Genomic DNA, 26593 nt, shown 5'->3' with positions numbered 1-26593 from the left:
ACTCTAAACGTGTTATGGTCCGTCGAGCAGAAGTAAATACAATTTATTTATATTTGGAATTAATTTTCTTACTCCTAATAGAGTCGGTTACTTGCGCTTTTAAGTGACCGCCTGGCAGATGGAATTGAAAAGTCTTCAGAGTACAATTTACAACTCGGCATATTAATTGATCGCGCTATTCACAATTGGGAGTGCTGTATTTGAGTGGATGTTTTTATTGTTTATTTGTTAAATTAAGTTCTATTTTATGGATAAACCGATTACTTAATGAGAGTATAACATCGTAAACGGATCCATGGCATCTAAATTTCACTAAACGTCAAGTTTTATCAGTGTAACGTAAACGCGTGAGGTTACGTATGCCGATAACGTACCGTCACAGTGTCAGCATGTAAACGCGTGCTATTAAAGCCTCGTATAATCCCTCGGAGCGTTTGTGATCCCGACTCGGGCGGTAGAGGGCGTCGCTACTCAGAATTAGTTTTTGGCCCCTTCTCAGCGGATGTTAAGTGTCGCATTGTGTTCTGCGACGCTAACAAGGTTTTAATTACACTTTAGTTGGTTCTCTTTCGCACATATGTGTTTTAAAATGTCAAATTTGGTGACAGTAACGTGTTAAATGTTTACACGACTGTATTAGTGTTAAATAACTTGTAGGTTGTTCAAACTAATATTAGGTGCAAAATTAGACGGGTCTGCAGCAGTTTGCCGCGTAATTGAGATATTTCTGTAGGTTTATTTAATTTGTACCTTTATGTGGACTGTACGAGAGTTATATTTTGAATTCATTCGTATAGTAGCGTACGAATGTCGTATGAAGCCAGATTCATTAATTTAAAATACAGCGCTGAGATGTAATTGAGTTTAAAATGTTTCATACACATTAGTTACAATTCTAAAATTAAATTCTGTGAAATGTTTGTTTTATCTATATAAATATAAAAATGAATCACTATTTCCCTTGGTCACGCTATCACGCGTGAACGGCTGGACTGGTTTCACTTTTTTTTGTTGTGTTTGTTATTGTCAGGAGAAGGTTCTTATAAAAGAAAAAAATTCAAATAATTGCGCGGCAAGTTAGAAAATTCAAGAAAACTTAACGAAAATATTAATTTTATATAACTGTCAATTGTTTGAAATAACTGTCAGCAATTGACAGAATGCGCGCTGCAAATTCATAGTTAAGACGGGACAGGGTCTGTCGGGTCAGCTAGTCTATAATATTTCAATTTTCATGTGGCTTAAGTGAAACATTACCTCAACCACAATAACCCTTTGAAGAGTCCCATGTCAAAATTAAACCACTGTAATGCCTAACGAATCCTGCTCGGGGAAGGCGCCTGTGTAAGCCGTGCGTCTCTCCCGCAGTCTAAATTAGACGGAATTAGTTGGAAACAAGTTGGCTACTGGATAAACTGTCACTGGGCAAAGTTCGGCGCCTGAAACGCATCGCCCAAGTCGCTAGTTTGGACTCCCGCCGCAGGCTTTGTTTTGTCAGCCAACGAGACGACATGTTGGACAAACGATTACATAAGCCAAATTGTATGTATCTAATTATGTACGGGCCGTAAAAGTGATTTTAGTATGGTCGGTGAACTGGTTGTGATTACTTATGCGTTTTTGAAGAAGGAATCTCAAGGATAGGTGCTATAAATGTACCTACATGTAAATTGGAAAAAATATAATCAATTAATCATTAATATTTCCAAAAAATATGGAATGGTGACTGTTACACACAACCAAAAAATATTAGAGAATATTGTAATGAGTTGAGAAATTTCCATACTGTCCCATTGTTGGGCACGATCTCTACTGCTGCATTCAACAGTAGAGATAGAGTAGGTTCAGTCCTTAGTTTCTTACATACACACACACTCATGCATTTTGTACCCGAAGGGATAGGCCGGTGCGCAACTGGTGCATCCAGTTTTCGTCGTCTGTATTCCGTCCCATATGTGATAAGAGGTGAGCCTATCGCACTATCGAGCACAAATACAGACTAGGGTGAAACTGAGTAGAAAACTCCAATAACCCGGTGATCAAACCCAAGGCCTCAATACTGCAGTTGTAATACAACTATGCCACCAAAGCAATCAAGTATCTCTACAAACCAGCCCAATTAACATTTTATTTAATTTGAAAATAGAATGCCGCATCAGTACATTCAGTCCGTTTAAAAATCCATACACAAGTCCCATACTGAATCGGGTCTCTACATAAGTGCCAACACGAATACGTGTCAAGAAGAGATACATTTTAATTATGTAACTGCGAAATGTATTTTAATTGTACACATTTTAATTAAGAACGTTCAAAGTGCTTCTGTTTATGGTCTCACATAATAACGCGACTCACTTTGCGTATTCTGAAAGGAGTATGGCGTTTGCGAAATTGCGGATGTGTTACTTGTGTATGTATTCTGGAGATTTCGACGTAATTTATGTACTATACGGTTTATTTTAGAATGTATTCATTAACATTATAGCGTATATTAAATTACAATAACATAAACAGAATCTGAGGAGTTCTCTGTAATCATTATAGAGTATGTGAAGTCTGTCAATCCGCACTAGGCCAGCGTGGTATACTAAGGCCTATTGCCGCTCAGTAGTAGATGATGCCCGTGCTCAGCGGTGGGGACAGTATATAATACAGGACTGATTATTATTTATAATATTATAAAGATTTAATTAAGCTTAAAGGATAATTTATCAATCATCCAATATCCGTCAAATAAATTGTAACCTAACTGGATTGAACCGTGAAATTAATAACTTATTTTATTTAGAGACATATATATTTTTTTGTTTCTATTATATTTTATCCTACAAAGGTTTAATTAACTAAAAAAAAACAGCCTATAAAGATATATTATCCGTAGTCTGTTACTTTTATGAATTGTTGACAAGACAGTTATAGTATGGAGAAAACACTTGTATCTACCAACTTTTGGACAATATACCCCGCGGCTTCAGACGAAAACATTAAACAAAGGTATATTAAGAAATGTTTCGAAATACTTAACAAAATATAATAAAATAGACAACGATGTTATAGTAATAAACCTATTATCTCAGAAATTAAATTGAATATGGCAAGAAAGAAAAATATCACTATGGTTTTGTCTATATTTGATTTATTAGTAAAAATCTTCAAAATATGCCTTGTTGCTTGTTACGAATGGATAAATAATGGTAGTTGTTTGGTTTTAATTGAATAGTGGTTGCACACCTAAAACTAAGCAAAGTTTATCTGGCATAGCTAAAATATTGTTTTCATACTTGTGATCGCAAACTATGTAAACTTAAATGTTCTATGTGTAATCTATACTATTATATAAAGCTGAAGAGTTTGTTTGTTTGTTTGTTTGTTTGTTTGTTTGAACGCGCTAATCTCAGGAACTACCGGTCCAAACCGAAAAATTCTTTTTGCGTTGGATAGCCCTTTGTTCGTGGAGTGCTATAAGCTATATATCATCACGCTATACCCAATAAGAGCGGGGCAGTAATGGCTAATCTCAGGAACTACCGGTCCAAACTGAAAAATTCTTTTTGCGTTGGATAGCCCTTTGTTCGTGGAGTGCTATAGGCTATATATCATCACGCTATACCCAATAGGAGCGGGGCAGTAATGGCTAATCTCAGGAACTACCGGTTCAAACTGAAAAAATATTTTTGTGTTGGATAGTTCTTTGTTCGTGGAGTACTATAGGCTATATATCATCACGCTATGACTAATAGGAGCGGAGCAGTAATGGCTAATCTCAGGAACTATCAGATCGAACTGAAAAAAATATTTTTGTGTTGGATAGCCCTTTGTTCCTGGAGTGCTATAGGTATATATCATCACGCTATGACCAATCGGAGCGGAGCAGTAATGAAACATGTTGCAAAAACGGGGAAAAATTATTAGTTTTGAGAGCTTCCGTTGCGTGCGCTGCGTAAACGATTAAAGTTATGCAACAATGATGTATGACGGGATTATTCCTCTTAAAAAGTTTTTAAAAAATATATTATAAAACAAAGTCCCCCGCTGCATCTGTCTGCCTGAACGTGTTAAACTCAAAAACTACCCAACGTATTGAGATGAAATTTGGTATGGAAACAGTTTGAGAGGCTCCCGGGAAACTACTACTTTTATAACGGAAAACTTTAGCCTGAAAAACTTTATAACGCGGGCGGAGCCGCGGGCAAAAGCTAGTATATTATATAATAATGAATCTCTATTTCTCTATAAATCTATATATATAAAAATGAATCCCTATTTCTCTTGGTCACGCCATCACGCATGAACGGCTGGACCGATTTCACTATTTTTTGTTGTTGTGTTTGTTATTGTCAGGAGAAGGTTCTTATAAAAGAAAAAAAATCAAGAAATTGCGCGGGAAATTAGAAAATTTAAGAAAACTTAACGAAAATATTAATTTTACATGGTATTTTAGTGGTTTGAAATAACTGTCAGCGATCGATAGAATGCGCGCGTGCATACATATTTAAGACAGGACAACGTCTGTCGGGTCAGCTAGTGTTAATAATAAATGTGACTGGTTTTTTACATCTTAAAAATGACTCAATCGTAGCTCGGAGTCAGGAAGTTGGCGGTGGTTTCCGTGCCTCGGAAAGCATGTTACGCCATTGGTCCTGCGCCTGATCTCTCTCTGCTCATGTCGCATTGCTGTCTCACAGGACTTCGGTTAGGAGGGATCATTCATTCAATTTTCTCAGCCATGCGAGCTCATTACACCAAGCTTAGTTTTTAGTCTGCAATCGGTTTAAAGCAAGATGATGGATAGATATTTAAACATATCTCTGTCACAGTATATAAAGCTAGAGCAAGAGGGCGTGACGAACTGGTCGCAATGTTTCTTGTATGTAATTATCTCCTGAAGTTATTATCTTGATTGCGAAATACAACTCTATAATTATGTTCCCTTAGGTTCCATTCAGGTCGTTGTACTTCACAATAGAGATGCGAACGTGAAACTAATTATCTATAGTACTTCATAGAGCATTGATTCGTATATTTCTAGCAATCTGCCCGTAATATTCGTTCTTTGATGTGCTTCTAAACGTTTGAACGTAATTCGTTTTAAAGGGCCATTTCGATACCAGTAATTAACACTACGCAAAATCGATTTTTGGATAATTTCCATTAGAATGCAAAATTATTATAGTGTCTTTTATAAGCTTAAGATGTTTTTTTTGCTATAAAATGAAGAATTCTTGAATTACATAAAACGCTCATTAAGAAAGCTCTAGTGTTATAAAATTTATCCTATTTTTCGTTTTAAACCTGACGTCAAGTTGACATTTTCAAGTTAGCGTAGTGTTAATTGCAGATGTCGTTTTAACTGTACTGGTGGGAAATAGTAATTATTAAAATGTATTACTTCAACTTTGGTCTAAGCTTGAGAATAAACATATAGGACATTGTTAGACAAACAAATAATATATACTATCTAAACGGACAAACAGTAGTACAACTATTATTTCCCCACTAAACTTTCGTGCAATGATTACGTAGCAATGGTGAGACCAACCTTCCCTCACAAAATATTCATTCGGCGGCAAAGGACGGATTATACAACAGATTACCAAAACGTGAACAAAATACAAACGAGGAATTTTATTAATTATAGTGGAATTATAATATAAACTCTCAGCGATTGACATTCCGTAATGAAAATGGTAATAGCAAACATAATTTAAATGTTCAGATTGTCTAATCAAAAGCAAGTTCCGAACAATACCGAAACAAGATTTAATGAACTATTATGATCGAAGTTCGGAGACATCCAGTTTTAATAACTTAGTTATTTAAGTTGCTTAAACAATATTATAAACGGGCCGTTCGTTTGATAATACATTATGTATTTATAGTAAATAATATTAAAATGGATTTTCCGTAACAATTGTTTTAGATATAACGTCAGAATTAATGATGTTCGCAAAATATTTCTTATTTAATGTCGTATCAGAATATTGGTAAGACGGTAAAAAAAAAGTTTTTTTTTACCCAACGAGATGGTTATTGTAGAAATGGGTAATATTATGAAATGCTTTTACTTTGAACTTCATGTGTAGGATCTTCTAAATGCCCAGGAAGCGTGTCTTCGTTTAATAGCCAAGATCACACGATCCCTTATTCGGCAAATTGTATAGAACTATAGGTCTGAAGCTTGCTCAATAGTAACAGTAGTTGTACAATCATTTTTGAATCTAAACTTATTGGTCTTAAGGTTTACGTTGCATTTTTTTTATTATTTATTTAAATGACGAGACGAGCTTGCCGTTCACCTGGTGGTAAGCGATACGACCGCCCATAAACAGTAGAAACACCATCCAATATAATTACAAAGTTGTGTTTGGTATTCTACTGCGGTCGACATCCTGAGACCGGAGATTTTAAGTCTTGTTATGTCCAGTAGTTACACTGGCTACAATGTCCTTCAAACCGAAACACAACATGACCACATACTGTTGCTGGGCGGCAGAAAAAGACATTGCGGTAGTACCTACCCAGACGGACTCACATATGCGAAACCCACATGATTACTTGGTATTATATTTATATTATATCAATCATATCCAACCAGTAAAAATAATAAAAACTAAAATGTGAAATTATTCCCAGACCTTTTGACACACAACAAAAGTCCCGGTAACCCATGCATCGCGTTTATTATAACCAGATTTTTACTAATGAGACAACCGTTTCATATCAAGTCTCAGATTTAATAAAATCCCGAGCTCTTGTTACAGCTGTGTGTCATACGCGGGGGTTGTGTGCAAAGCGAGTGCTTAAGTAGCAATAATAATTAAGGTTAACGATGTTAGGGATGTGCAAACTGGTTGGAAGGAGCCCCCTTTATTACGTATTTTGTAGTAATATTCGTTTAGGAGCCGAGGAATTAAGAAGTTTAACTAATTGTGAGATGGGTGTTTGCTTTATTTGATTTGTAGAATTGTTATGTTTGTTGGAGGCAGAATAAGTGATATTATTGTGAAGCGGTTTGCGGTTTACGTACGAGAAATATACGTGTTCGTTCTGTTTAACTATTATAATTATTGTTAATGTGTTTTGGGTATATTTGATTTGATTTGTTACGGATGTTGAAATTAGTTCTATATACGAGTACTACAAAGCGTTGGATTACGTTTCCAAACTTGGAGGTTGTTGTAGTGGGGATGCAAATATATTTTGCACGAAAATGAATATTGGACTATATAGATAAAAAAACTATATCGATAAAAAGAATGTCGCTTTCACTATCGGAGTATATAAGTATTAAACTTTAACAATAAAAATAATGCCGCCTTTTGTTCTTTTTTTTTTTAAAATAGTCGAGAAGGAAAACATCCATAAGCGGAGGACAGTTGTTCCAATTTGAAAATGTAATAGAACTACCCGAGTTTCCCATGTCGAGTGGAATTCCGAGCGGTGATTCCCAACTTCGATAAGATATGTGTGAGAAAGGTTGTAGGTGACATTGCTGAGAAAAAACTAAAAAGGACAAATCCAAGAAAATCCTACCGAGATTGCCTTTGTAACTTGTAAATTATAATTCCGTTAAAATTCATAGAAGCCGCTTTGTTTCTTTTGCAAATGTTATTGTTCGTATGAAATGTTTTTAAAATACATTATTTATATAACGTATAATGTTCTTTATGTAGTGACAGTGAATGAAAGAATTCCCCTTAATAACATAAAAACGTATATACTTTAACTAATTTAGGAAAACATAATAATTATGAGTTAGCAATTAATTAGACGTAGGATAAAATACAGTATAAGAAAATTTAATACGACACTTGAACTACAAAATTTTCAATCAACTCTTACTTACATTCAGATTCAAATTTAATAAACGAATCATTTGTATCACAAAAATTTACCACAAAATAACAAATGTAGTTGTAGAATCAAAAGTCAACCACTAAACCAGAGCACCTGGCATTAACAAAAAAAAAAACAAACGCGCACTCACAAACGACATCCAATTTGAAGGAGTCCTCGATGCTCTGTCCTGGGAGCGCGCTATTGTCCGCCTGGCACTTGAGTTGCACCCCGTCGTCCTCCGGCAGCGGCATGAATTGCAGCTGGCTGCTCACCCACGTCTCGTTCAATGCTTCTATTATCTACAAATTGTAATGCGGGATTTGTATTGGGCTTTATACAAGAAAGTTGTGGAGTTGTGAAAAGTGGGGATAATGTAACTATTTAACGGATTTATTTATGGTTTTTATGTTTTAATTTCCGACGTTTCGCAGTCAAATTAAGTAGAAGGAGTTTCAAATAAGCTGTATATTTAATAAGAATAATTGTGCTGAGCCTATAAAAGAAAAGGGATTTTCCATATTAGATCATATTATTTTTTGGATTCACTAATTATCATAGTGGTTCAATATGCTTGATGTTCTTAATAAAGATTTCTGAGAAAGTAGTAATATAAGTAACATTGACAATCGATTCCTTTAGTGTTATGAATCTTTATCTTGTACGATATCCTTTATCATCAGGTTAATAACTTGTTTATTGGCCTCACCTCGTATTAACTCGATTATAATAATTTTGTTTAAGAAATATAAGTTCGACTAAATTAAAAAATAAGTTTAAATCCACAATTTACGTAAGTAAACTCAAACTATCTGATCTTAAAAATAATGATCATTTAAATGTATTGCGTTAGTGGACACCTGAAGCATTTCGAGCAGAAACTAATTGGATTGCGGTTTATGAGATGTAGATACTGTAGGTTCGGGTTTCGATTTTATTTTTAATAAATAGATAGAAAGTATGGTGGAGTGAAGTGGGGAGACTGTCTCTATCTTGTCTATCTGCCAGAATAAATCAATTTTAATGTTATTTTTGCTGTTTCAATTGCAATTAATTTTATGGTTTGAATTTGCTATAGTCTAAAAATAATTTTTAGACTATAGCAAATTCAGGGTTAGTTAATTTTGGCATAAAATTATAAAAATACTAGGTTTGGCTTAAGAACTATTTATGTAGTTTATCGTAATAAAATAATACTTATACTGATAAAATTACGAACGGTTTTTTAATGTTTACAATGCAATATTGTTTACTAGTGATTAGTAAACATTCAACGCAATATAGAGAGTATGTGTGTATGTATCAGTAATAATGTGTCTTCCCCTTAATAGAGATAATAATAAAAGTGTTATTGTACGTATTATTTGTCATAGAGTGTCATTAGAAATTTAGGTTAAATTTAAATACCATATTACCCTTAAGGCTCTTTTGTTGTCAAAAAGACATAGGCATTGCGTACAGTCGATACATCATAGAAAAAAAAACGTTGCAATAAATATAAGTGGAATTTCCAATATGAAATGTGACACTTCAAGGTTCTCAACGAGGAAAATTATTGAGGAAACATTCTATCGTAACTATTTAATGGTTCTTGGACACATTTTGGTTGTGATTTACGTTCCGTTGCGTTAGAACATGTCATAAAAAATATTTGTAGAAAACCTTTTGTATTTAGAAAACGTAATTTTTTAAATTAATTTATAGGATTTAGTTGTTCGACTCGCGAGCTTTACGCCTGGAGCTTTCTGTGGTAGGCTTAAAAATTCTAGCGCCAAACTGTCCATTACAGTAAAACCATTCGTCAACATTTTGCCAGCGTGGTGGATTACGACCTTCCGTACAGTTTAGATTTACATTTTCGATGTGAAGCATTTGAAGTTAGTCACTACGTAATGTTTTTCTTTAGTATGTCCCAAGAACGCGGCTCGTAAGTCGATGTCATTAATATTGATGTTTGTGATTGGTCGAGAGACCAATGCGTCGGTCACGTGTTAGTCTTTCAACCAATAAAACGACACGGAGTCGTTTAGTGTTTTTTCCACATTCTAAGAACACATGTGACTTAATTAGGATGGCCAGGTTAATTAACTGCTACGTCGTCCGTAATTAAATTAATCTAAAAATACTTATAGATACAGCTTGAATTTTCACGACTTAGGCGTTGCAAAATAAATAAACAGAATTTAGTTTCATCGAAATTCATTTTCAAAGCGAATTATTAATGTAAAACTGGGATAATATTATACAAAAACATAATATATATTTCATGAGGGTGTTGATATATAATTATGCTACAAATATTTCATGCTAAAGTATACCTAAGTGTGTTGCTATATAATTGTGCTTCTATTATTTCATACTACTATACAATAGGTATGTATACTAGGCTCAAAGATGTTACATACGAAAGCACAAATTAGCCTTAGCATTGTTTGTATTTCTATACGCGTAATCCGTCGGTCCTTGGCTTTTCGCAAGATGTGACCATTTTAGCATATTCATGGATGAATAGGCGGGCTGTCATTAGCCTTGAAGCTAGCCTTGTAAATAACCCTGAGACCAGACACGTGTAATTTAATGTACCGAAAAATGTAACACCGATTGTGTGGACTCTCCTAGCGTAGGCGTATTGATCTACAAAGTTTTTATAGGGTTGTTATAATAATATTCCAAGCAATATTTAATTAATTCCTACTATGAACACTGTTTGAAATAATAAATTAAACCTTATTAGAGAGTAATAAACACGGATTTAGAGAGTGAAATGATTCTAGTGACTGCATCATAATATCACGTAAAGGCATGTCAAAGACACACTCACAAACAATTATTTAGATCATAGAGATCAAATTCCATTATACATTGGTGCGGTGGCATTTGACCACGTCGGCACCTATAGATAACTTATTTACCTTGCCTCTTTTAAATTTTCTATTATCCTTAAACCACGTTAGTTGCGCTGTCGGGCGGCTGCCTTCACACACGCACATCAAAATGACGTATCGTTCCGAAGATAAAGTCGTCGGTTTGTTCAAGATCTGGATCATGTTGGGCCTCACTGTAACAAAACTTTCTTTTAGTTTTATTTTTCTTACTTTCTAATCAAATGAATAGTGTATACGAAAGTATTCGCGTAAGAGAACATTGTTTTCGACTGCGTGGCGTTTTGTTGCTTTGTCAGGTAACGTCGGTTTTTGTTTGACACTGATATAGGATTTTCTAATTTATTCCTAACTAGCTTCCGCTCGCAGCTTCGCCCGCGTGGATTTCGGACTTCAAAAATGGAGGCGGTGCTCAATTTGTCGGGATGTTTTTTTAATGTATGGTGGTATGCAGGTGGTCCGATTGTCCGGTAAGGGTCTGATGATGGGATTCAGTATTCACGCGTGACGGCTTATTATTAGCATATCATGTATAACTTTGGTGTTTCTATACCGATTTCTATGATTCCATTTATGGAATATTTAATAATGTTAACTTTTTTAATTAGGGATGACTGAGAGTGTTATAAACGTAAGAGTAGACAAATATAATAAGAAAGCTTCGAACTGCTAAGCTATAGGGAGTTACACGTGTTATTGTGAGTCAACCATAAAAGATAGACATATGCTGTCGTGGGATATTTTTACATAATTTTAAGGAGAACATTTCCGTCATACATGATTTCTGTGTAGCTTTAACCATTAAGGTAGCACACGCGACGGAAGCTTAAAAATGGAGTAACTTCTCCCGTTTTCCCAACATTTCCCTTCACTGCTCTGCTCCTATTAATTGTAGCGTGATGAAAAGTATACTATAACCAGCACAGGAGTATGACAAATAATTGTACCAAGTTTCGTTAAAATCCGTCGAGTAGTTTTTTTTTCTATAACGGTTATACAGACAGACAAAAATTTTACAAATTGCATTTTTGGCATCAGTATCGATCCCTAATCATCCCCTGATAGTTATTTTGGAAATATATTTCATGTACAGAATTGACCTCTCTACAGATTTATTATAAGTATAGATTAACACAGTTGGTATTTGTCATATTTAAGCACTGTATAGACGATGTCAACTTTGCTGTGATACTCTATAATATAAACACAAGTAAGGCACAGGCCTTCCTTCAGGAACTTTCAGTTTCACAGTAGTTTAGTATCTTAGTTAAGAAGTTGTCAGCATCTGTGCCTATTTAGCAAACAATTTTAATTATTTCAAATATCTCACAGTTCATTTCCAGTCTTACAGTCTTCTCTTGTGGGCTGACGAGGTTCGTGTTTGATGCTCGACATTTGAACGTGGTGTTAAGATGGTTCCTCTTCACATGTGGCAGCTCTAGTTTATTGACTACCACGTGTGTGTCTGTCTTCTCGCCGATGTACTGTGGGGCTGGTGTTCCATCTATCAACCACATTACTGTTGGAGCTGGTCGACCTGTGTAATACATATTAGAATAATTATAATTAATTGACTGTTTAGATAAGTAAGAAGTCAGGATTTAGATATAAACATATAAGAAATTATTATAAGTATGCGTGTCAGTATGACAATAATTTAGTTTTAAAATAAAACAAGTGTATACTTTGATCTTTTACTCTGTTGCTATAATAAAAGTAAAGACCATATTCATAAATAAATCTCACCTTTGAGTTGGATCTAAAGTAGATATTTAATGTATTGAACTATTTAATAAACAAAGCTTAAGGTGTTATTTAAGAGCTTGTTCTCAGCTGAGTTATCGTTGTTAAATAAACAAAACTAAGCTGTCAAATTCCGTCATATCCAATGATTGAAGACATCAATTGAGATGTTTATATTTGTTTATTAAACAGCTGCGACTGTAAGATATTTACTTTAATTGACAGCGTTTTAGTTGACATCGCACTTGAGAGCGGAATTCAATGGCGTTCATGAATACGGCCCTAAGTCTTTCAATGAAAACTTGGCCGCAATATGTACAAGTGTAACAGAAATCAGTTGAAGCGTAAACTGCCGAATTTATTGTTGATGTTCTTCATAGTTCCGAATAACTTTGTCTATCGATCATTTGCGTGAAACAGTTTCTGTGAGGAACGGAAGTTCGATAGTTCTTTATTAATACTTTCAAAGTTAGTCTGTGGGTAGAATAATAGGTGTTATTTTAGGATGGCTATCGATATGTAGGTGGATAGACATATTAACACATTCATTTGCAAAAATAGTGGTACTCCACTTTTTCATACTTGTTGAACAAATCGATATAATGCGTAGGCGGTTTGATAGTATCGATTGGCTGTCGCCTACCGTCCGTTGACTTATCGATGTTTAGTGAACTTTGAGGTAGCATCCCTGAATGCCGTAAGACTTAATAGGAAAGTGATTTTGTCATTGAGTGAAAAAGTCGAGGACTATAGCGGCCACATACTTAGGTGCTGCATACAAATATACTCTTAATTAGTACTGCTACGTAGTGGGGCATGGCTTGGAAGGTTTGATTAAATAACAAAAATAGAAGTGAATCACATCCATTCAACAATGAAAAGGTAATTTTTTTTTGGAGGCGGCAGGCTTTACGCCCACATAGCGACCAGCGTACACAAGTTCTAAAATCCGACGTAATATCTGACAGTATCTAGCATAGACAAACGTAAGTGTATCGTTTTCTGGGATCAGCCTGTATATATCCGGTCTCAAACACACCGGCATAATTGTGATGACTAGCTTTTTTTTTTTTTTTGTTGATCACCAACACAAATAACACCCAAACATATTACAATAATAAAGTTATAATATTAACTAGCTAAGTGCCATTGTAGTTATAGGTGAAGACTGCATGCAGCTTCGGAAAAACATCTTTCGTCAGTCAACACTCTACCCCCACTGCACTCACTATCAGGTGCATTAGGGTCATTTTCCCGTGACCGAAAAGAGCTCACGATTCACGACCATGTCTGTCTATATAAATATCTGTTTTAGTTCATTTAATAGAAATTTACTCGAACCTTTTCTACGGAACTCGCGAGTCGTGTTCTCACTTAGCCTCCTTTTTCTACTTAGGCGTGTTAAAAGCGTATTAGTGTCGAAAGGCCTTGGTGTAAGTGAAAAATAAAGATAGGAGATAATAAATAACGCTTATTTAATTACAGTTTAAGAAATGTAATGCTTTTAGATCCTATTTAACCTCGAGATCAGAAGAAAGAAGGGTCTAGATAACATGGAATATTGTGTGAATTTTTAAATTTTACTTTTATTTATTTCATAAAATAATTACTCATAACAAAATGGGGGTCTCTGTTCATCGATCAGTCCGTTGCTGGTGGTAGGATATATTTTGTATCCAACCGCATAGCGAGCATCGTACGTAAGGTGTTAAAACCCGCCATAGTCGCTCACGTAAGTGTGTCGCGTTCCGAGATCAACCTGTGTATACCCGATTAAAACAGGCCGGCACAATTGTGTTGACTGGCGATATGCAACAACGTTATTCGACATTCAATATGGATTCTACTCCGTTTACCATCAGGTGCAATGAGGATAATTTGCAGTGCAGTTATAAAAATATATATATTAATTATTTCACACACACATTCGTGTCTTTTATCCCCAAAGAAGAGGCGCGACTAACATCAAATTTTCGCATATGTATTCCGTCCCATGATGTGATAGGGGACAACTAGGAAACCCAAATATTGCTTTACCTAACCCGGGGTTCAAACTCGAGACCTCAGCTCGGCAGTCGTACCACAATACACAACCACGACTTCTTAATAGCTACTTAATTTAATAAGCTATTATCACGGTCAGGCAAATAAAAATTGAAACTTATATCCTTATTTTCGCGTCGAGATTTAAAAGTAAAAAAGGCCGTTGAATTAAGCAAAGGCATTAAAAATAAGTTACGCTTATTAATAAGCTTAGCGTCAAGACTAAAAACGTCTGCGTAACAGAAACAGGGAAACGTGGTTTCCATTCTTTTGTCTTTACAATCCAGGGTAAAACGTGTAGGCGCAAATTCTTTTACATCCATTTTCTCCTTCATACCTGCCAAATATTTTTATTTTTGGAAGCAATTTAACATTCAGTCGAGTTTGTTATTAAACTGTCTTGCATCACAATTGGTGACATTGATTTGTGTCGGTTTTGTAGGCTGAATTGGATTTAGGATTACCCAGTCTAAAAACCTTTTTTATGAGTTTTTTCATCTTCTTAGATTGATTTATAGGCCTGAGAGTCGCTCAGTTCGTACTTTTTATATATCATTAATACAAGAAGACATGTAGTTAACGTTATTAAAAATCATAACATAATCATTACTTAAAGAACTTGTCCGAAATATATAACTGCTTTATGCTAGTTATGTAGGTAAATGGGACGGTATAAAAGCAGTTAGAGTCGGGGCCGCGTCTTGGGCGAGGCTCTGGCCGTAATTGCATTATCGTGGCGGCCGACTTGGCCGGGCAATATTGATCATTCTACGTCACTTATTCCAAACTTACTTGTTCTTAGTACACGGACAAATGTTTAAATATAGTCAGGGCTTTTTTGAGCTGGCACGCGGGGGCACTCAGTGTCCCCAAAGGAAATTTCGTCTATATCGAAAAATTTACTTCAAAAAGTACAGGAAGGTACGAGGCATCAAAATTATGGACTTACAATAACGTCCTCATTCATGATTAGAGAGCAGGCCAGGCACAAAAGTGAGCACAAACAAACAAGTACATAAACCGATCATGCCATGTCAAAGTTCAATATCAAAACAATTTAATCAGATTGTAAAGGTCAATACTATCAATCTTGTAACTTAGTCAAATCCCCAAGCTAGACTTTGCCCTAGGCCGTACAAAACCAATTCTTTAGCATAACTATTTGTTTGTGCGTTCGACGATGAAAATGATTTACCAAACTCGTTGGCAGCGTAACGGGGGATGACAACCGCTGATCCCTCGGGCTATGCATAATTCCAACTCGAAACATTAAGCGTTTCGGGGGATTAACAGCGGCTTATACAAGAAGGCTTTCGACTTCCCATCATATTATACGTAATATTGTTACTCACGCGAACACAACATTTATTCAGCATTATTACGATTTAAGGCGAACACACTGAATTGACAGTTTGTTACAAATCATGTTTTAGATGTTAATCTGTGTTAGTCACTGCTACTTTGGTATTGAAAGCGTTTTGTGACTAAAATTTCGAGTGTCTTCATATTGATATTGTAATTTATTTTAAATACATATAAATATTAGAAGTAATAATTTCATTATAATTTAGATAATCAAATTAATTTAGGTTTTAATTTGTATTTTACTCGCACAGTGATGTTTTAACACACGTGTGTTTTATAAACATTTGAACTGTTTTTGAATGTTCCCAAAAAGGTCCATTTTGCATTTTTACGTTCTGACCAAGTGGGACACTTAATTACATATAATATTTCTTGATGAAAAGCTCATAAAGTCAAGAATTTTTGTACCGTTGTTACATTTTTAAAATTGTTACAAAAACATTTTAAATTCATGTAGCCTCGAATATTTTTTATTTAGCAGCATCAAAAACCTTTTTTAAACGTTCCACTGTCTTTATTTCTTTACTACACTATTCCATTTAGCAAAATAAGATTTTCACTCCTCAAATTAATGCACGTGCATTTTTCATTTAAACAACATTTGAACCGGTTTAATGCAGCTGCGATATAAAATTAAACTCAGGACAGTCTACTAAAATATACGTATAACGAACTAAGGAAAGTAAATTATTCCAACGCGACAGTACGGGAACATTATTTATATTTTTATAGTAATAATTGTTTTGAAATGAACTTTGGAACTTAATTGAGGTCCTTTGTATACGAAATTAATACTATATGTATTTAGTTAGACCGGATTTCGTATGTTCAGAAAAGTTATGTTTAAAAAAGATTCAACTATCGACAACAAATCATGTGAATTTATTTAATGCTGTTATATACTATCCCACTGTCGGGCACGGGCCTCCTATAGTACTAAGAATGATTAGGCCTCAGTCTCCACTACGCTGGCCTAGTGCGGATTGATAGACTTTACATTACCTCAAAATATAGAGAATTTCCGAGAAAGAAAGCGATAATTCCCAAAGAATACACACATAACTTTAGGAAAGACAGAGATGTGTGTCTTTGGGTTTTGAGCCTGCGGATATTCGTCTCGACAGTCCGTCTCACACACAACTAGACTATCGCGGTTTCAAGTTGCCTGTGTTTAATTCAACGACATGTGTGCTCACATGTATCAAATTCTCATATCTATTTAGCAGCTCATGCTAAGCCAAACAAAATTTCAAACACCTTCAAAAATTCTCATGTTAATAAGATAGTATTATAATAAAAAAGTAAAATTAAGAACAGTAATATTTCAACAACTAATCAAATTAAAAAGCCAATAACAGTAAAAACGTCTATCCTAAACCCTTGAAGCTAGAACGCCGATAATTTTGTGTTTGAGTTGCCGTCCCCTGCCTCGAGGCAATGGATAACTTCGCACCGGGTGCCATTTGGCGCCGATCTCTCACTGACTTATCGGTAAGTTTAAGCACGATATATCAATGTAATCGGTTTAATTTCTCATCTCCCACTTGAGGGGCGACTTATGCTTATTTCTAGCTGATACCGTCATGATTTGCGATGTTACGACCGAGTGGTGTTACATAATTATTTACAGTTGAGATTTCGTGTTTCGATTTTGTTTTGTTTCGGTTATAGATGAGTGTTATTTGATACTTGGACGAGGCTTATGTTTTTGGTTGTTTGTTATTATTAAGTTTCTGATAAATGATAAGCATTTATAAATTATTATAATATTGTTAATTTAACTAAATTAAATACTTTTATTGAATGTAAATTTTTGTTCTAAATAATTCTATGTGTAGATATTAATACAAGTATTATGAGCTAATATGAGCGTGAAGGACGACAAAGAGAAGTATGACATAATAATTACCGTTTGTGTTTCAATTTCCGATGGAAAAATTCTTGATAGAACAGCAAGGCATTGTTTTTTTTATAAAAAGTTAATTATAGAAAATAATTGCTCGACATAATGTTTCAAAGAGATTAGTTTGTTTTGTTCGATTTTGTTATCGTCATAACTCTTTGTGCCGGCTTCTTTCATATTAATTTGTTTTTGATAAAATGCATCGCTAACCGATTGTTTTCTCTTTCATCTGACACGGCAGACCGCTGGCGAAGCTCTTATTATTTTAAACATATGTATTTTGAAGTGTAGAAAACATAATATTATACATAACGTATTAATAAAAAGCGGCGATAGCCTAGTTGATTGTGGAATGGACTGCCGAGACGAATGTTCGCAGGTTCAAAGCCCAAGGGCACACACCTCTGACTTTTTTAAAATTATGTGTGTATTCTTTGTAAATTATCGCTTGCTTTAACAATGAAGGAAAACATCGTGAGGAAACGTGCACACCTGAGAAGTTCTCTATAGAAATTTTAAAGGTGTGTGAAGTCTACTAATCCGTACTAGGCCAACGTGGTAGACTAAGGCCTAATCCCTCTCAGTAGAAGAGGAGGCCTGTGCCCAACAATGGGACAGTATATAATATAGGGCTGATATTATATTATTATTAATATAATAGGCTTTCTTTTAAAAGCGATATTTTCTAGAAAGGTTCCCGCGATTCAAAAAATCTTTGCTAATAGGAAGCTACATTATTCCTGAGTGCTATAGGTAATCTTGTTAACGCCAAAATGGAATTTTATATGTTTTACTATTTATATAAATTGTAATAGTCTCGCTTCATAAATGGCATTTGAATTTGAATTTGAACGGTGTTTGGATCTGAATGGTATATGGTTAAATGTGTGATGAAAAAGAGGAAAATAGTGTATTCACGTATAGATACTTTGAAACCGGATATACATTGGTCCCGGAAAGCGACACACTTACATGGGCCACTATGGAGGGTTTTACAACTTGTGTACGGTGGTCGCTATCTGGGCGGATACAAATATCCTACCACCAACATATTATTATAATATTATTAAAAAGTCTAAAGAGGTCAACGGTCTAATAAGGTTTTTGCAGTATAAAAGTCTCGCTCTATATTCTCCTGGGATATAAAGTAGCCTAGATCCTTCCTAGGACCTTAAACTATCTTCATACCAAATTTCACTGAAATGAGTTTAGTGATTCAGCCGTGATAGCGTAACACACAGATTTTCAGATTTATAAGTATATATTTTTTGTATTAGTTCAGTGTTACTTATAAACTTGTTTTAGCGTTAAGAGGTGGTTAAGAATTGCTTTCTGCTGTCAAAAATATCACCGGTTTCCGAATTTAAACCTTATTAAGAGGCAAAATGGTATGAATTACAGCTGATCGAAAAATTTGTTTTAACTAAGCACAGCTTTGCAAATTTTTTAAAAGTAAGACTGATGTTTAAAGCTATAACATGTAGTTTCAAATGAATACTTTCATTAAGCCGTTTAAGTGTACCGTTCAATCTTACCTCCTCGCACCTCGCAGACCAGGACTAACTCATTGCCCTCCTCCAGGGGGCCGACGACCCCCGACACATCCCGGCCCGACTTGTCGTACAGTATCAATTGATGTGGAGGCACTGGAACAAACGGGGATTAGAACATCTATATCAAGGGTACGGAAGATATTATTAGTGTATGATATTAAGTGAGTTTTGCGACTCGAAGAAACACGTGTATTGGAATTTAGATTCGAAATGGCAATAGGTTTCCTAAGTTCGGCTCACCATGGGAGCACTGGAAGGTTTTCTATATAATGATTTCTTATATTTACACGAATGTTAGACATTAAAATTAAACTATTTTACGGGTTTTATCGCGGTTTATTTATTTTAATTTTCTACAGACGTTTCGAAGACTTTGCCGTCTTCGCGGTTACGGGGGGGACTGAGGTGTTGTTCGTCCGCAAAGTCAAAATTACAATATCTACCTACATTTTACAATTATACAATTTTATTAAAATTTTAAGTTTTTAGCTGTCGGTGGTCCGATCTACTATTTATTTTTCATCTCTCCGGGGATTACGGCATGTTTTTTTTTTTAAAAAGTACCCTACAAAGCTGTTTTACCTATGGCTATTTGTTTATTTAGATTAGAATTATCAATAAACTAGTTTTTAATAATGTCTATAATATAAACAAACACGAACGTTAAGGTAATTTGTCATCGCCTGTCACGTAGATAAAATAGTGACAAGTTCATTATAAAAATATATCCTAAAATAAGTAACTGAGTTTCGAACAAATAAATGTTAATAATATATAATATTAATTTTACATGCCCTAAGGCAGCTACTACACGAGTTTTTGTTAGAGCGGCAACATCACATTTTCAACCAGAGATATACTTCTATACACCATAATGGAACTCAACTACAAAATTAAAAAAAAAGAAAAATTGTAAATCCGGGACTTTTGGCGAAAAAAATTGTTATTCATTGATAATTTTGGCATAATATTAGCAGAGGTAATGACGAATGAGCGGTTCCACTTAGTAAGGAAATGTAAAAATGACTCTTTATAAGATAGGATTTTATTTACTTTGTAATAAAGGCTATTAATCTGTTAAGTTTGAACTCTTTGTCTTATTTGTTTATTTAAATAATTCCGAAATGACAGGCACAAAACAGTGATTAATCGTTATTTCAATAATAGAACAATTTATCGTTCAATGTTTAATCATCTTTATAATCTCTTCCCGAAATATACTAATACTAATCTTTTAATCATATTTAGTGTCATTTAAAATCTTTTCTTAATCTATAAAATAACACAATAACTGCATAATTCCCAGTTTAAAAGCAGTAAAGAAATACCTGCAATTAATAAAGTATACCAAGGGTTAGAAACCCAAATATTACCATTATTAGCATCTAATTCAAACCTCCAAATAGCGACGCAATGCACTGTGTTCAACATCCCAAGACATAAATAATAAGCATCATAATGCCTTGTAATTAACCTGGCTAAGTCGGTACCGGAACACAACCTCCTTAACGCTTTGCGGTAGGAATATACTTACAAATCGGTGGTATAGTCAGCAACAAAATTAGCTAAACGAATTCAATATTTCAAATCGACTTTTTATAATAATGCTGACCACGGGCCTCCTCTACTACTGAGAGGGATTAGGCCTTAGTCCACCACGCTGGCCTAGTGCGGATTGGTAGACTTCACACACCTTCGAAATTCTTATAGAGAACTTTTCAGATGTGCAGGTTTCCACACGATGTTTTCCTTCACCGTTAAAGCGAACGATAAATTCACACATGATTTTTTAGAAAAGTCAGAGGTGTGTGTCCTTGGGATTTGAACCTGCGGACATTCGTGTCAGCAGACCGTTCCATACCCAACTAGGCTATCGTCGCTTACTAGGCTATCGTCGACTTTTTACTTTTGTGTAATTATCAACAATTGTTTTTTGTCTACTACTATAAAATTCAAAAGTTTAATTTTATTTTAGGTAAAAAAAAACATAGTGTTAACACTTTTTAAATTTTTCAATTTGTTCACTTACTTTTGTGGCTGACTGTACCTACACTGAAGCGTATGAATATTTGTCAAAATAAACGTACTTAACGAAATATTATTACGATTTTTTCTGTCTCTGTTTCTCTCTGTTTTTTGTTTGTCTTAATACATTCGTTCTTTATATTATTTGATAGATCGAATGTATTAGGACAAAAAAAACTTATAGAACAGAATACTTGGTAACAATATTACGTGGAAACTATTTCGTTGCGTACATTTATTTCGAGAAATACTCAAATACCATTTATTATTTTATTCATAAAGAATAAAAAAGATATCCACCTGTTATTGCTTGTATTAAAACGAAAGCGACCTTTTATTGCTTGTATTGAATATATTTTGTATAAATAATAGTAAAACTCATCAGCCGAGTATAGAAAATAATGGCGGTGTAAAGGGACAATGCTCATTATGCTGACGTCAATAGGAGATTGCTTGCGAAGCGAGAACATGTGTGAGCGGCGACACCCGCCCCAGGGTTTATTATGTAACTCGGATCGGAAATCACTTGTAAGCTGTTTCTTTTATCCTGCCATGGGAAAATGACACTACATGACATTAAGTTCTGATTACCTTTTTGTAAGGGCAAAGTACAGTGACCTATTGCTTCCGCTGATAAGCGAGAGTCCTGATAGAGTAACGAGAGATGATTATTCCTCGCCAGTTGACATAATTATGCCGGCCTATTTGGCGCCATATCTATGTCAATCACCACCTATGTTTTACATTTAGTGACCACCGCACGGTCGCTATTCGGGCACAAATATTCTACCTTTTAGACCAATGAAAAAACGTATCTCGACTAGTATTCATAAAAGTACTCTATAATATTCCAACTATTGAAGAACGTGAGAATGTCTTAAGGCTTATTAGCGTTATTTATGAATGGTAAGCTGGCAGGTTCCGTAATGGTGACTCCCTGCGCAAATAATATGCATACACCTAGGTAAGCAATTATGCGTTGTTGACATTTGAAGAGAACGAATGGAATTTGAAAAAGACCGAAGAATTTATAGGCCGCCGCTCCGGTAATATAGATCTTACATACACAACAGTAAAGTTGCTTTTTTTACGAGTGGTAAAAGCCCGGAATCAATCCATACGTGCTGTAAACAAAACTGTAACACTACCTATCATCAATGTGAGTAGGAACGATGAATACCAATTGAATATGTAACCAGACGCGTAACGACCTTGCACGTTGACTTTTGTATACATCCAACACAATCCAATAGAAATCGCCATCGCGACGAACATAATAACCCGGCCGGCACCCCACGGCCCCACTTAGGGCGTTTATACCGGGTCCCCCTATCACTTGTAAATGCTTTGTATTACACATACCGTGTTGAAAGGCGCCCGTTTTCCTCCGCAATATATACTCGTACGCAATTGAATAATGCAACGGTACATGTCAACACAATGGAAGCCTCAGCTAATGTCCTGGTTTGAGCAGGGTTCTACAAAAAACATGGGATGGAATTTTTTGGGTTGTGTATGATTGATTTTGATAAGGCAGAAGGGTTATCTTGGATAAGTCTCGAAATAGAACGGAATCTTACGTACAATTAGGGTTTTGCGAATTCGGGATGTTTTCCGACGAAAATATTTAGCTGTTTGCTTATTTTTTGTTATTGAGGTAAGGTATTTGAAGCTCTATACCGAATCTTATTTTGAGGGTTTTAAGGATCAAGGAATATTCTGTTTCTATAAGGAATCCAAGTAATGGTAATACTTTGTAGGGAGTGATTTAAAGTTTACGTCCTATTTAAAATACAAAGAATACTTCAATAATTTTTAAGGACTAAGTTTAAACAAGTTACATATTATAATTGTTACCTCATCATAGAGAACTAAAAAGGTGTTTTAACGATAAATTTATATTATATATAATATTACGTAGAATAAATAAATCTGTAGAAATTATATCGCAAGCAAACGTTATAGTAATAAAATACTTTAATATTTAAGAATATTCTCGGCTGTGTTACAGTGATTAAAATTGATACACTAATTATTGTGCTTTGTTAACAAGTAACACTTTCAGTCTAGACAGTTAACCTTGATCTATAACCCGATTTTAGTAAATCGTTCATTTCGTTAATATGTCATGTTAATAATTACGCTGCTCGCTGCTTCGTAAAGTTTTGTCTCAGAATTTACGAAGGCATATTGGATTTCTAGAATATTCACTCAACAGTAACATTCGGAAACGATGGAATAGCTATACTGTGTACCTACGAGCATAAAAATATATAACTATTTTTTCTTACTAGATTTCTAGGGACTTTTATTGACAGTTAATAGCCAAAAAGAAATTGTGTCGATGAGAGATCTTAATTATCCTAAATGCAAATGAATACAATATCAAAATTTCTTGTCTTTGGAGGGGCTAGATATGAAATAGCGGACGTCGCCTCCAAGAGATAGAAACACAACAAAGAAATTTTTTAAAATTTTTGTGTACACGTATACCGTAAATCATAAAAATAAAAAGTCTTGTTACGCTTGCACTTAAGTTTAATTGCTAAAATTGCTTCGATTAAAATGCATTTAAAATTAGCATACAATGTCAGCAGTTCCGTACGTAACAAATGGCGTGAAATCGCAGAATAAATACTTCCACAACCACTAAAACGAAATGACAAACGGCGCTAATTACGGTAGTACAAACAAAACAATAGTTGGGAGCACGCACTGAGAACGGGTCGACCGCAAAACCGAATTACTTGAACCCTCATTACTATTGGTAAAGTAACATTCGGCCGCCGAATTCGTCTAGAACACACATTGCGTTACATCACTAATCAATGATGGCAGAATTTGCAGGTACATATTGATATATGGTTTTAGATGTTTTTTTTAAAGCAGAGTGTTGGTAAAGTCAATCACCCGACAGTAAGTTATGACTGTTATAAAAATATAAATTTTAAGACTAGACATCTCATGTCTCAGGATGGCGAGCGCAGTGGAATACCTACATAATAACATGTGGTAATTCAAGTTGTTGGATCGTATTTTTACTGTTTATAGGCCATCGTATCGTTTACCATCAGGCGAACGGCAAGCTCGTCTCGTCATTTAAAGCAATAAAAAAATTATACAGAAAAAGAATGTTGATAAATGGCTGAAACATATAAAAGGAAGATTAGAAAGGAAAAGAAGCGAGAGTGTAGGCATTCCACAACCTTGATAACTAAACAAAACGTAAAAATGCTTCCCTTTATCATCCAAAAGTCCACCAATCTCTTGTTCCTACCCTACCTTAAATTTGACGATAAAATAATTCCGAACCATAATGAAAATTTTGCGCAACTCTCCTTAAAATTTTGAAGTTTGTCCTCCGCCTACCTATCTGCGCTATAGTTGGCAGCCATTATCGCGGCTCGGCATTTGGTACAGCGGAATCAGTTGCCGCCGGAATAACATCCAATTTAAACGGTATTTCATACTACAACCTCAATTAAACAACTCTCGGCTCCCAAATCAATTTGGGTTTCGCTCATTGTTGGTCTTATTTACGGATAGTATTGATATATTTATTTGTAAAATACTTATACGTGTTTATGAGTGCCCCGTTTCAGACCAAATGTTCATCCTTTGCTTGCCATGAGTAGGAAATTTGAACCAAATTCTACTAATCTCGTGCGGGTAGTAAGAAGGTAGAATTCTCGTCTGTTACTCGGAAGTCTGCATCCAGTAATGGTGAGCTATCTTCAATACCTAATATGTGTTTCACCTATTAAGGTAGTGGATGTCTATGTAAGAGTATATTATAATTAAATTAAAGCCAAATTTCTAATTATGTTATTGATTTAATTGCTTGTGGCTTTCTAAATTTGTTAGTGTACTGTTTCACGGATTGTTACCACAATAAGGCTTATATTTGTTACTACAATAACTTACATACGTCAATGGGTATCCTTAATAAATAAATTCAGGAAATTATAATCGACTGTGTAAATTGACCTTACCTACATATAGTTAGCAGTAATTACCATAGTTCGGTACGTTAAAGCGGTATCAGCAACCGACGAAACAATTTATACGGTATTTCATACTGTAACCGCCATTAAACGGGTCTCGGACGCGATATGACGTTTGGTTTGGCCCGTCAAAGGCCTGAAGCAATTTGTATGCTTAATTGTTTGTAAATATGCTGCTAGTGGGAGGTGATCAGACATCTTATTCCATATATATAAGAAAATCATAGTTTCCGTATACTGAATAAGACACACTAAAGACTATTATCCCCAAGACCCCACAGAGGTGCGAACAGTGTACCAACTTTTTTCCCTGTGTATTCCACTCTATGATGTAAAAGGTCATTACCACATCGCACAAAATTCCACCCCCGGGGCTGATACAAAGTAGAAAATCCAATATTACTTTGGCCCATAGAGGCGTATGGTGGGCTCAAGCCACCCGGGACGGACCCAAAATTTGTCGTCTTTGGGCACCGGGGAACAAAAAAAAGGCAAATTTGATAATAAAAAAAAATAAGCGTCACGCGTGCCCCACCTAGCAGATACTGGCTGGCACATGTGATACAAGTTCTAATTTTTCGAAAGGTTTTATTTTATCTATTTTACCGCCCCAGCTGTGCTACCCCACTGGTGGTCGACCTGGTATTAGAACCTAAGATTTCAGAGCGGTAGTCATACCACACAAAGAATACTTACATCACTGAAGCAGTTAGGTACAGTTTTTTTATAAAGTATTATAGCACACAATTTTGAGACGCAAGTAATAAATTATAATAGAACGTAAAAATAATTGTATATCGTGTCGTTTCTAAGCGCATCCTCCAAAAACTACTAATTGGATTAAAATCTAATAACTAAAAAATATTATGCTTTATTCACGTAGCATTTGGAAGCTAGGACTTCGGCAACATCCCATTCAACCGACTAGATCGAGGTGTTGGCGTGGGTGCCTAGACTTCATATATACCTATTCTGAAAAACATCTTGACACTTCTAACAACAAGCAGTCTCACTAATATCCTTAAAGTACAGACACAAACCCGTTAGAATTTTATAATACCGGTGAAGTTAGTTTCCAAGTAGTAGAAGTTTTAAGGGTTCTCTTTAGAAATGTCCAACTTGTTCCTATAAAAACTTCTAATCCTAGCCAAAAGGCTTAACGCTTATAATAGGACTTCAAAGCCGGCTCTAACATATATTTGTATGTAGAGGTGTAAGTTTGTAGAAAGATTTTAGCTG

At 35.0% G+C, this 26593-nt stretch overlaps 1 protein-coding gene across 1 annotated transcript in view; it reads right to left on the bottom strand.

Moving 5' to 3' along the window:
- The window catches only part of LOC115452110 (hemicentin-1), a 56529-nt gene that overhangs the window by 16054 nt on the left and 13882 nt on the right, over nucleotides 1-26593 (bottom strand). The window contains exons 4-7 of the mRNA XM_037438327.1: nucleotides 19308-19418; nucleotides 12049-12255; nucleotides 10749-10894; nucleotides 7988-8138 (exon numbers count right to left, since the gene is read on the bottom strand). Of these exons, the coding sequence (XP_037294224.1) occupies nucleotides 7988-8138; nucleotides 10749-10894; nucleotides 12049-12235 (484 nt within the window). The 5' untranslated portion in view covers nucleotides 12236-12255; nucleotides 19308-19418. The remainder of the gene's footprint in view (nucleotides 1-7987; nucleotides 8139-10748; nucleotides 10895-12048; nucleotides 12256-19307; nucleotides 19419-26593) is intronic.

Source organism: Manduca sexta, chromosome 13 (assembly GCF_014839805.1).
Source record: "Manduca sexta isolate Smith_Timp_Sample1 chromosome 13, JHU_Msex_v1.0, whole genome shotgun sequence".
NCBI classification, from domain to species: domain Eukaryota; kingdom Metazoa; phylum Arthropoda; class Insecta; order Lepidoptera; family Sphingidae; genus Manduca; species Manduca sexta.
The sequence above is the reverse complement of the archived record's forward strand: the minus strand, read 5'-3'. Positions and strand labels throughout refer to the sequence as shown.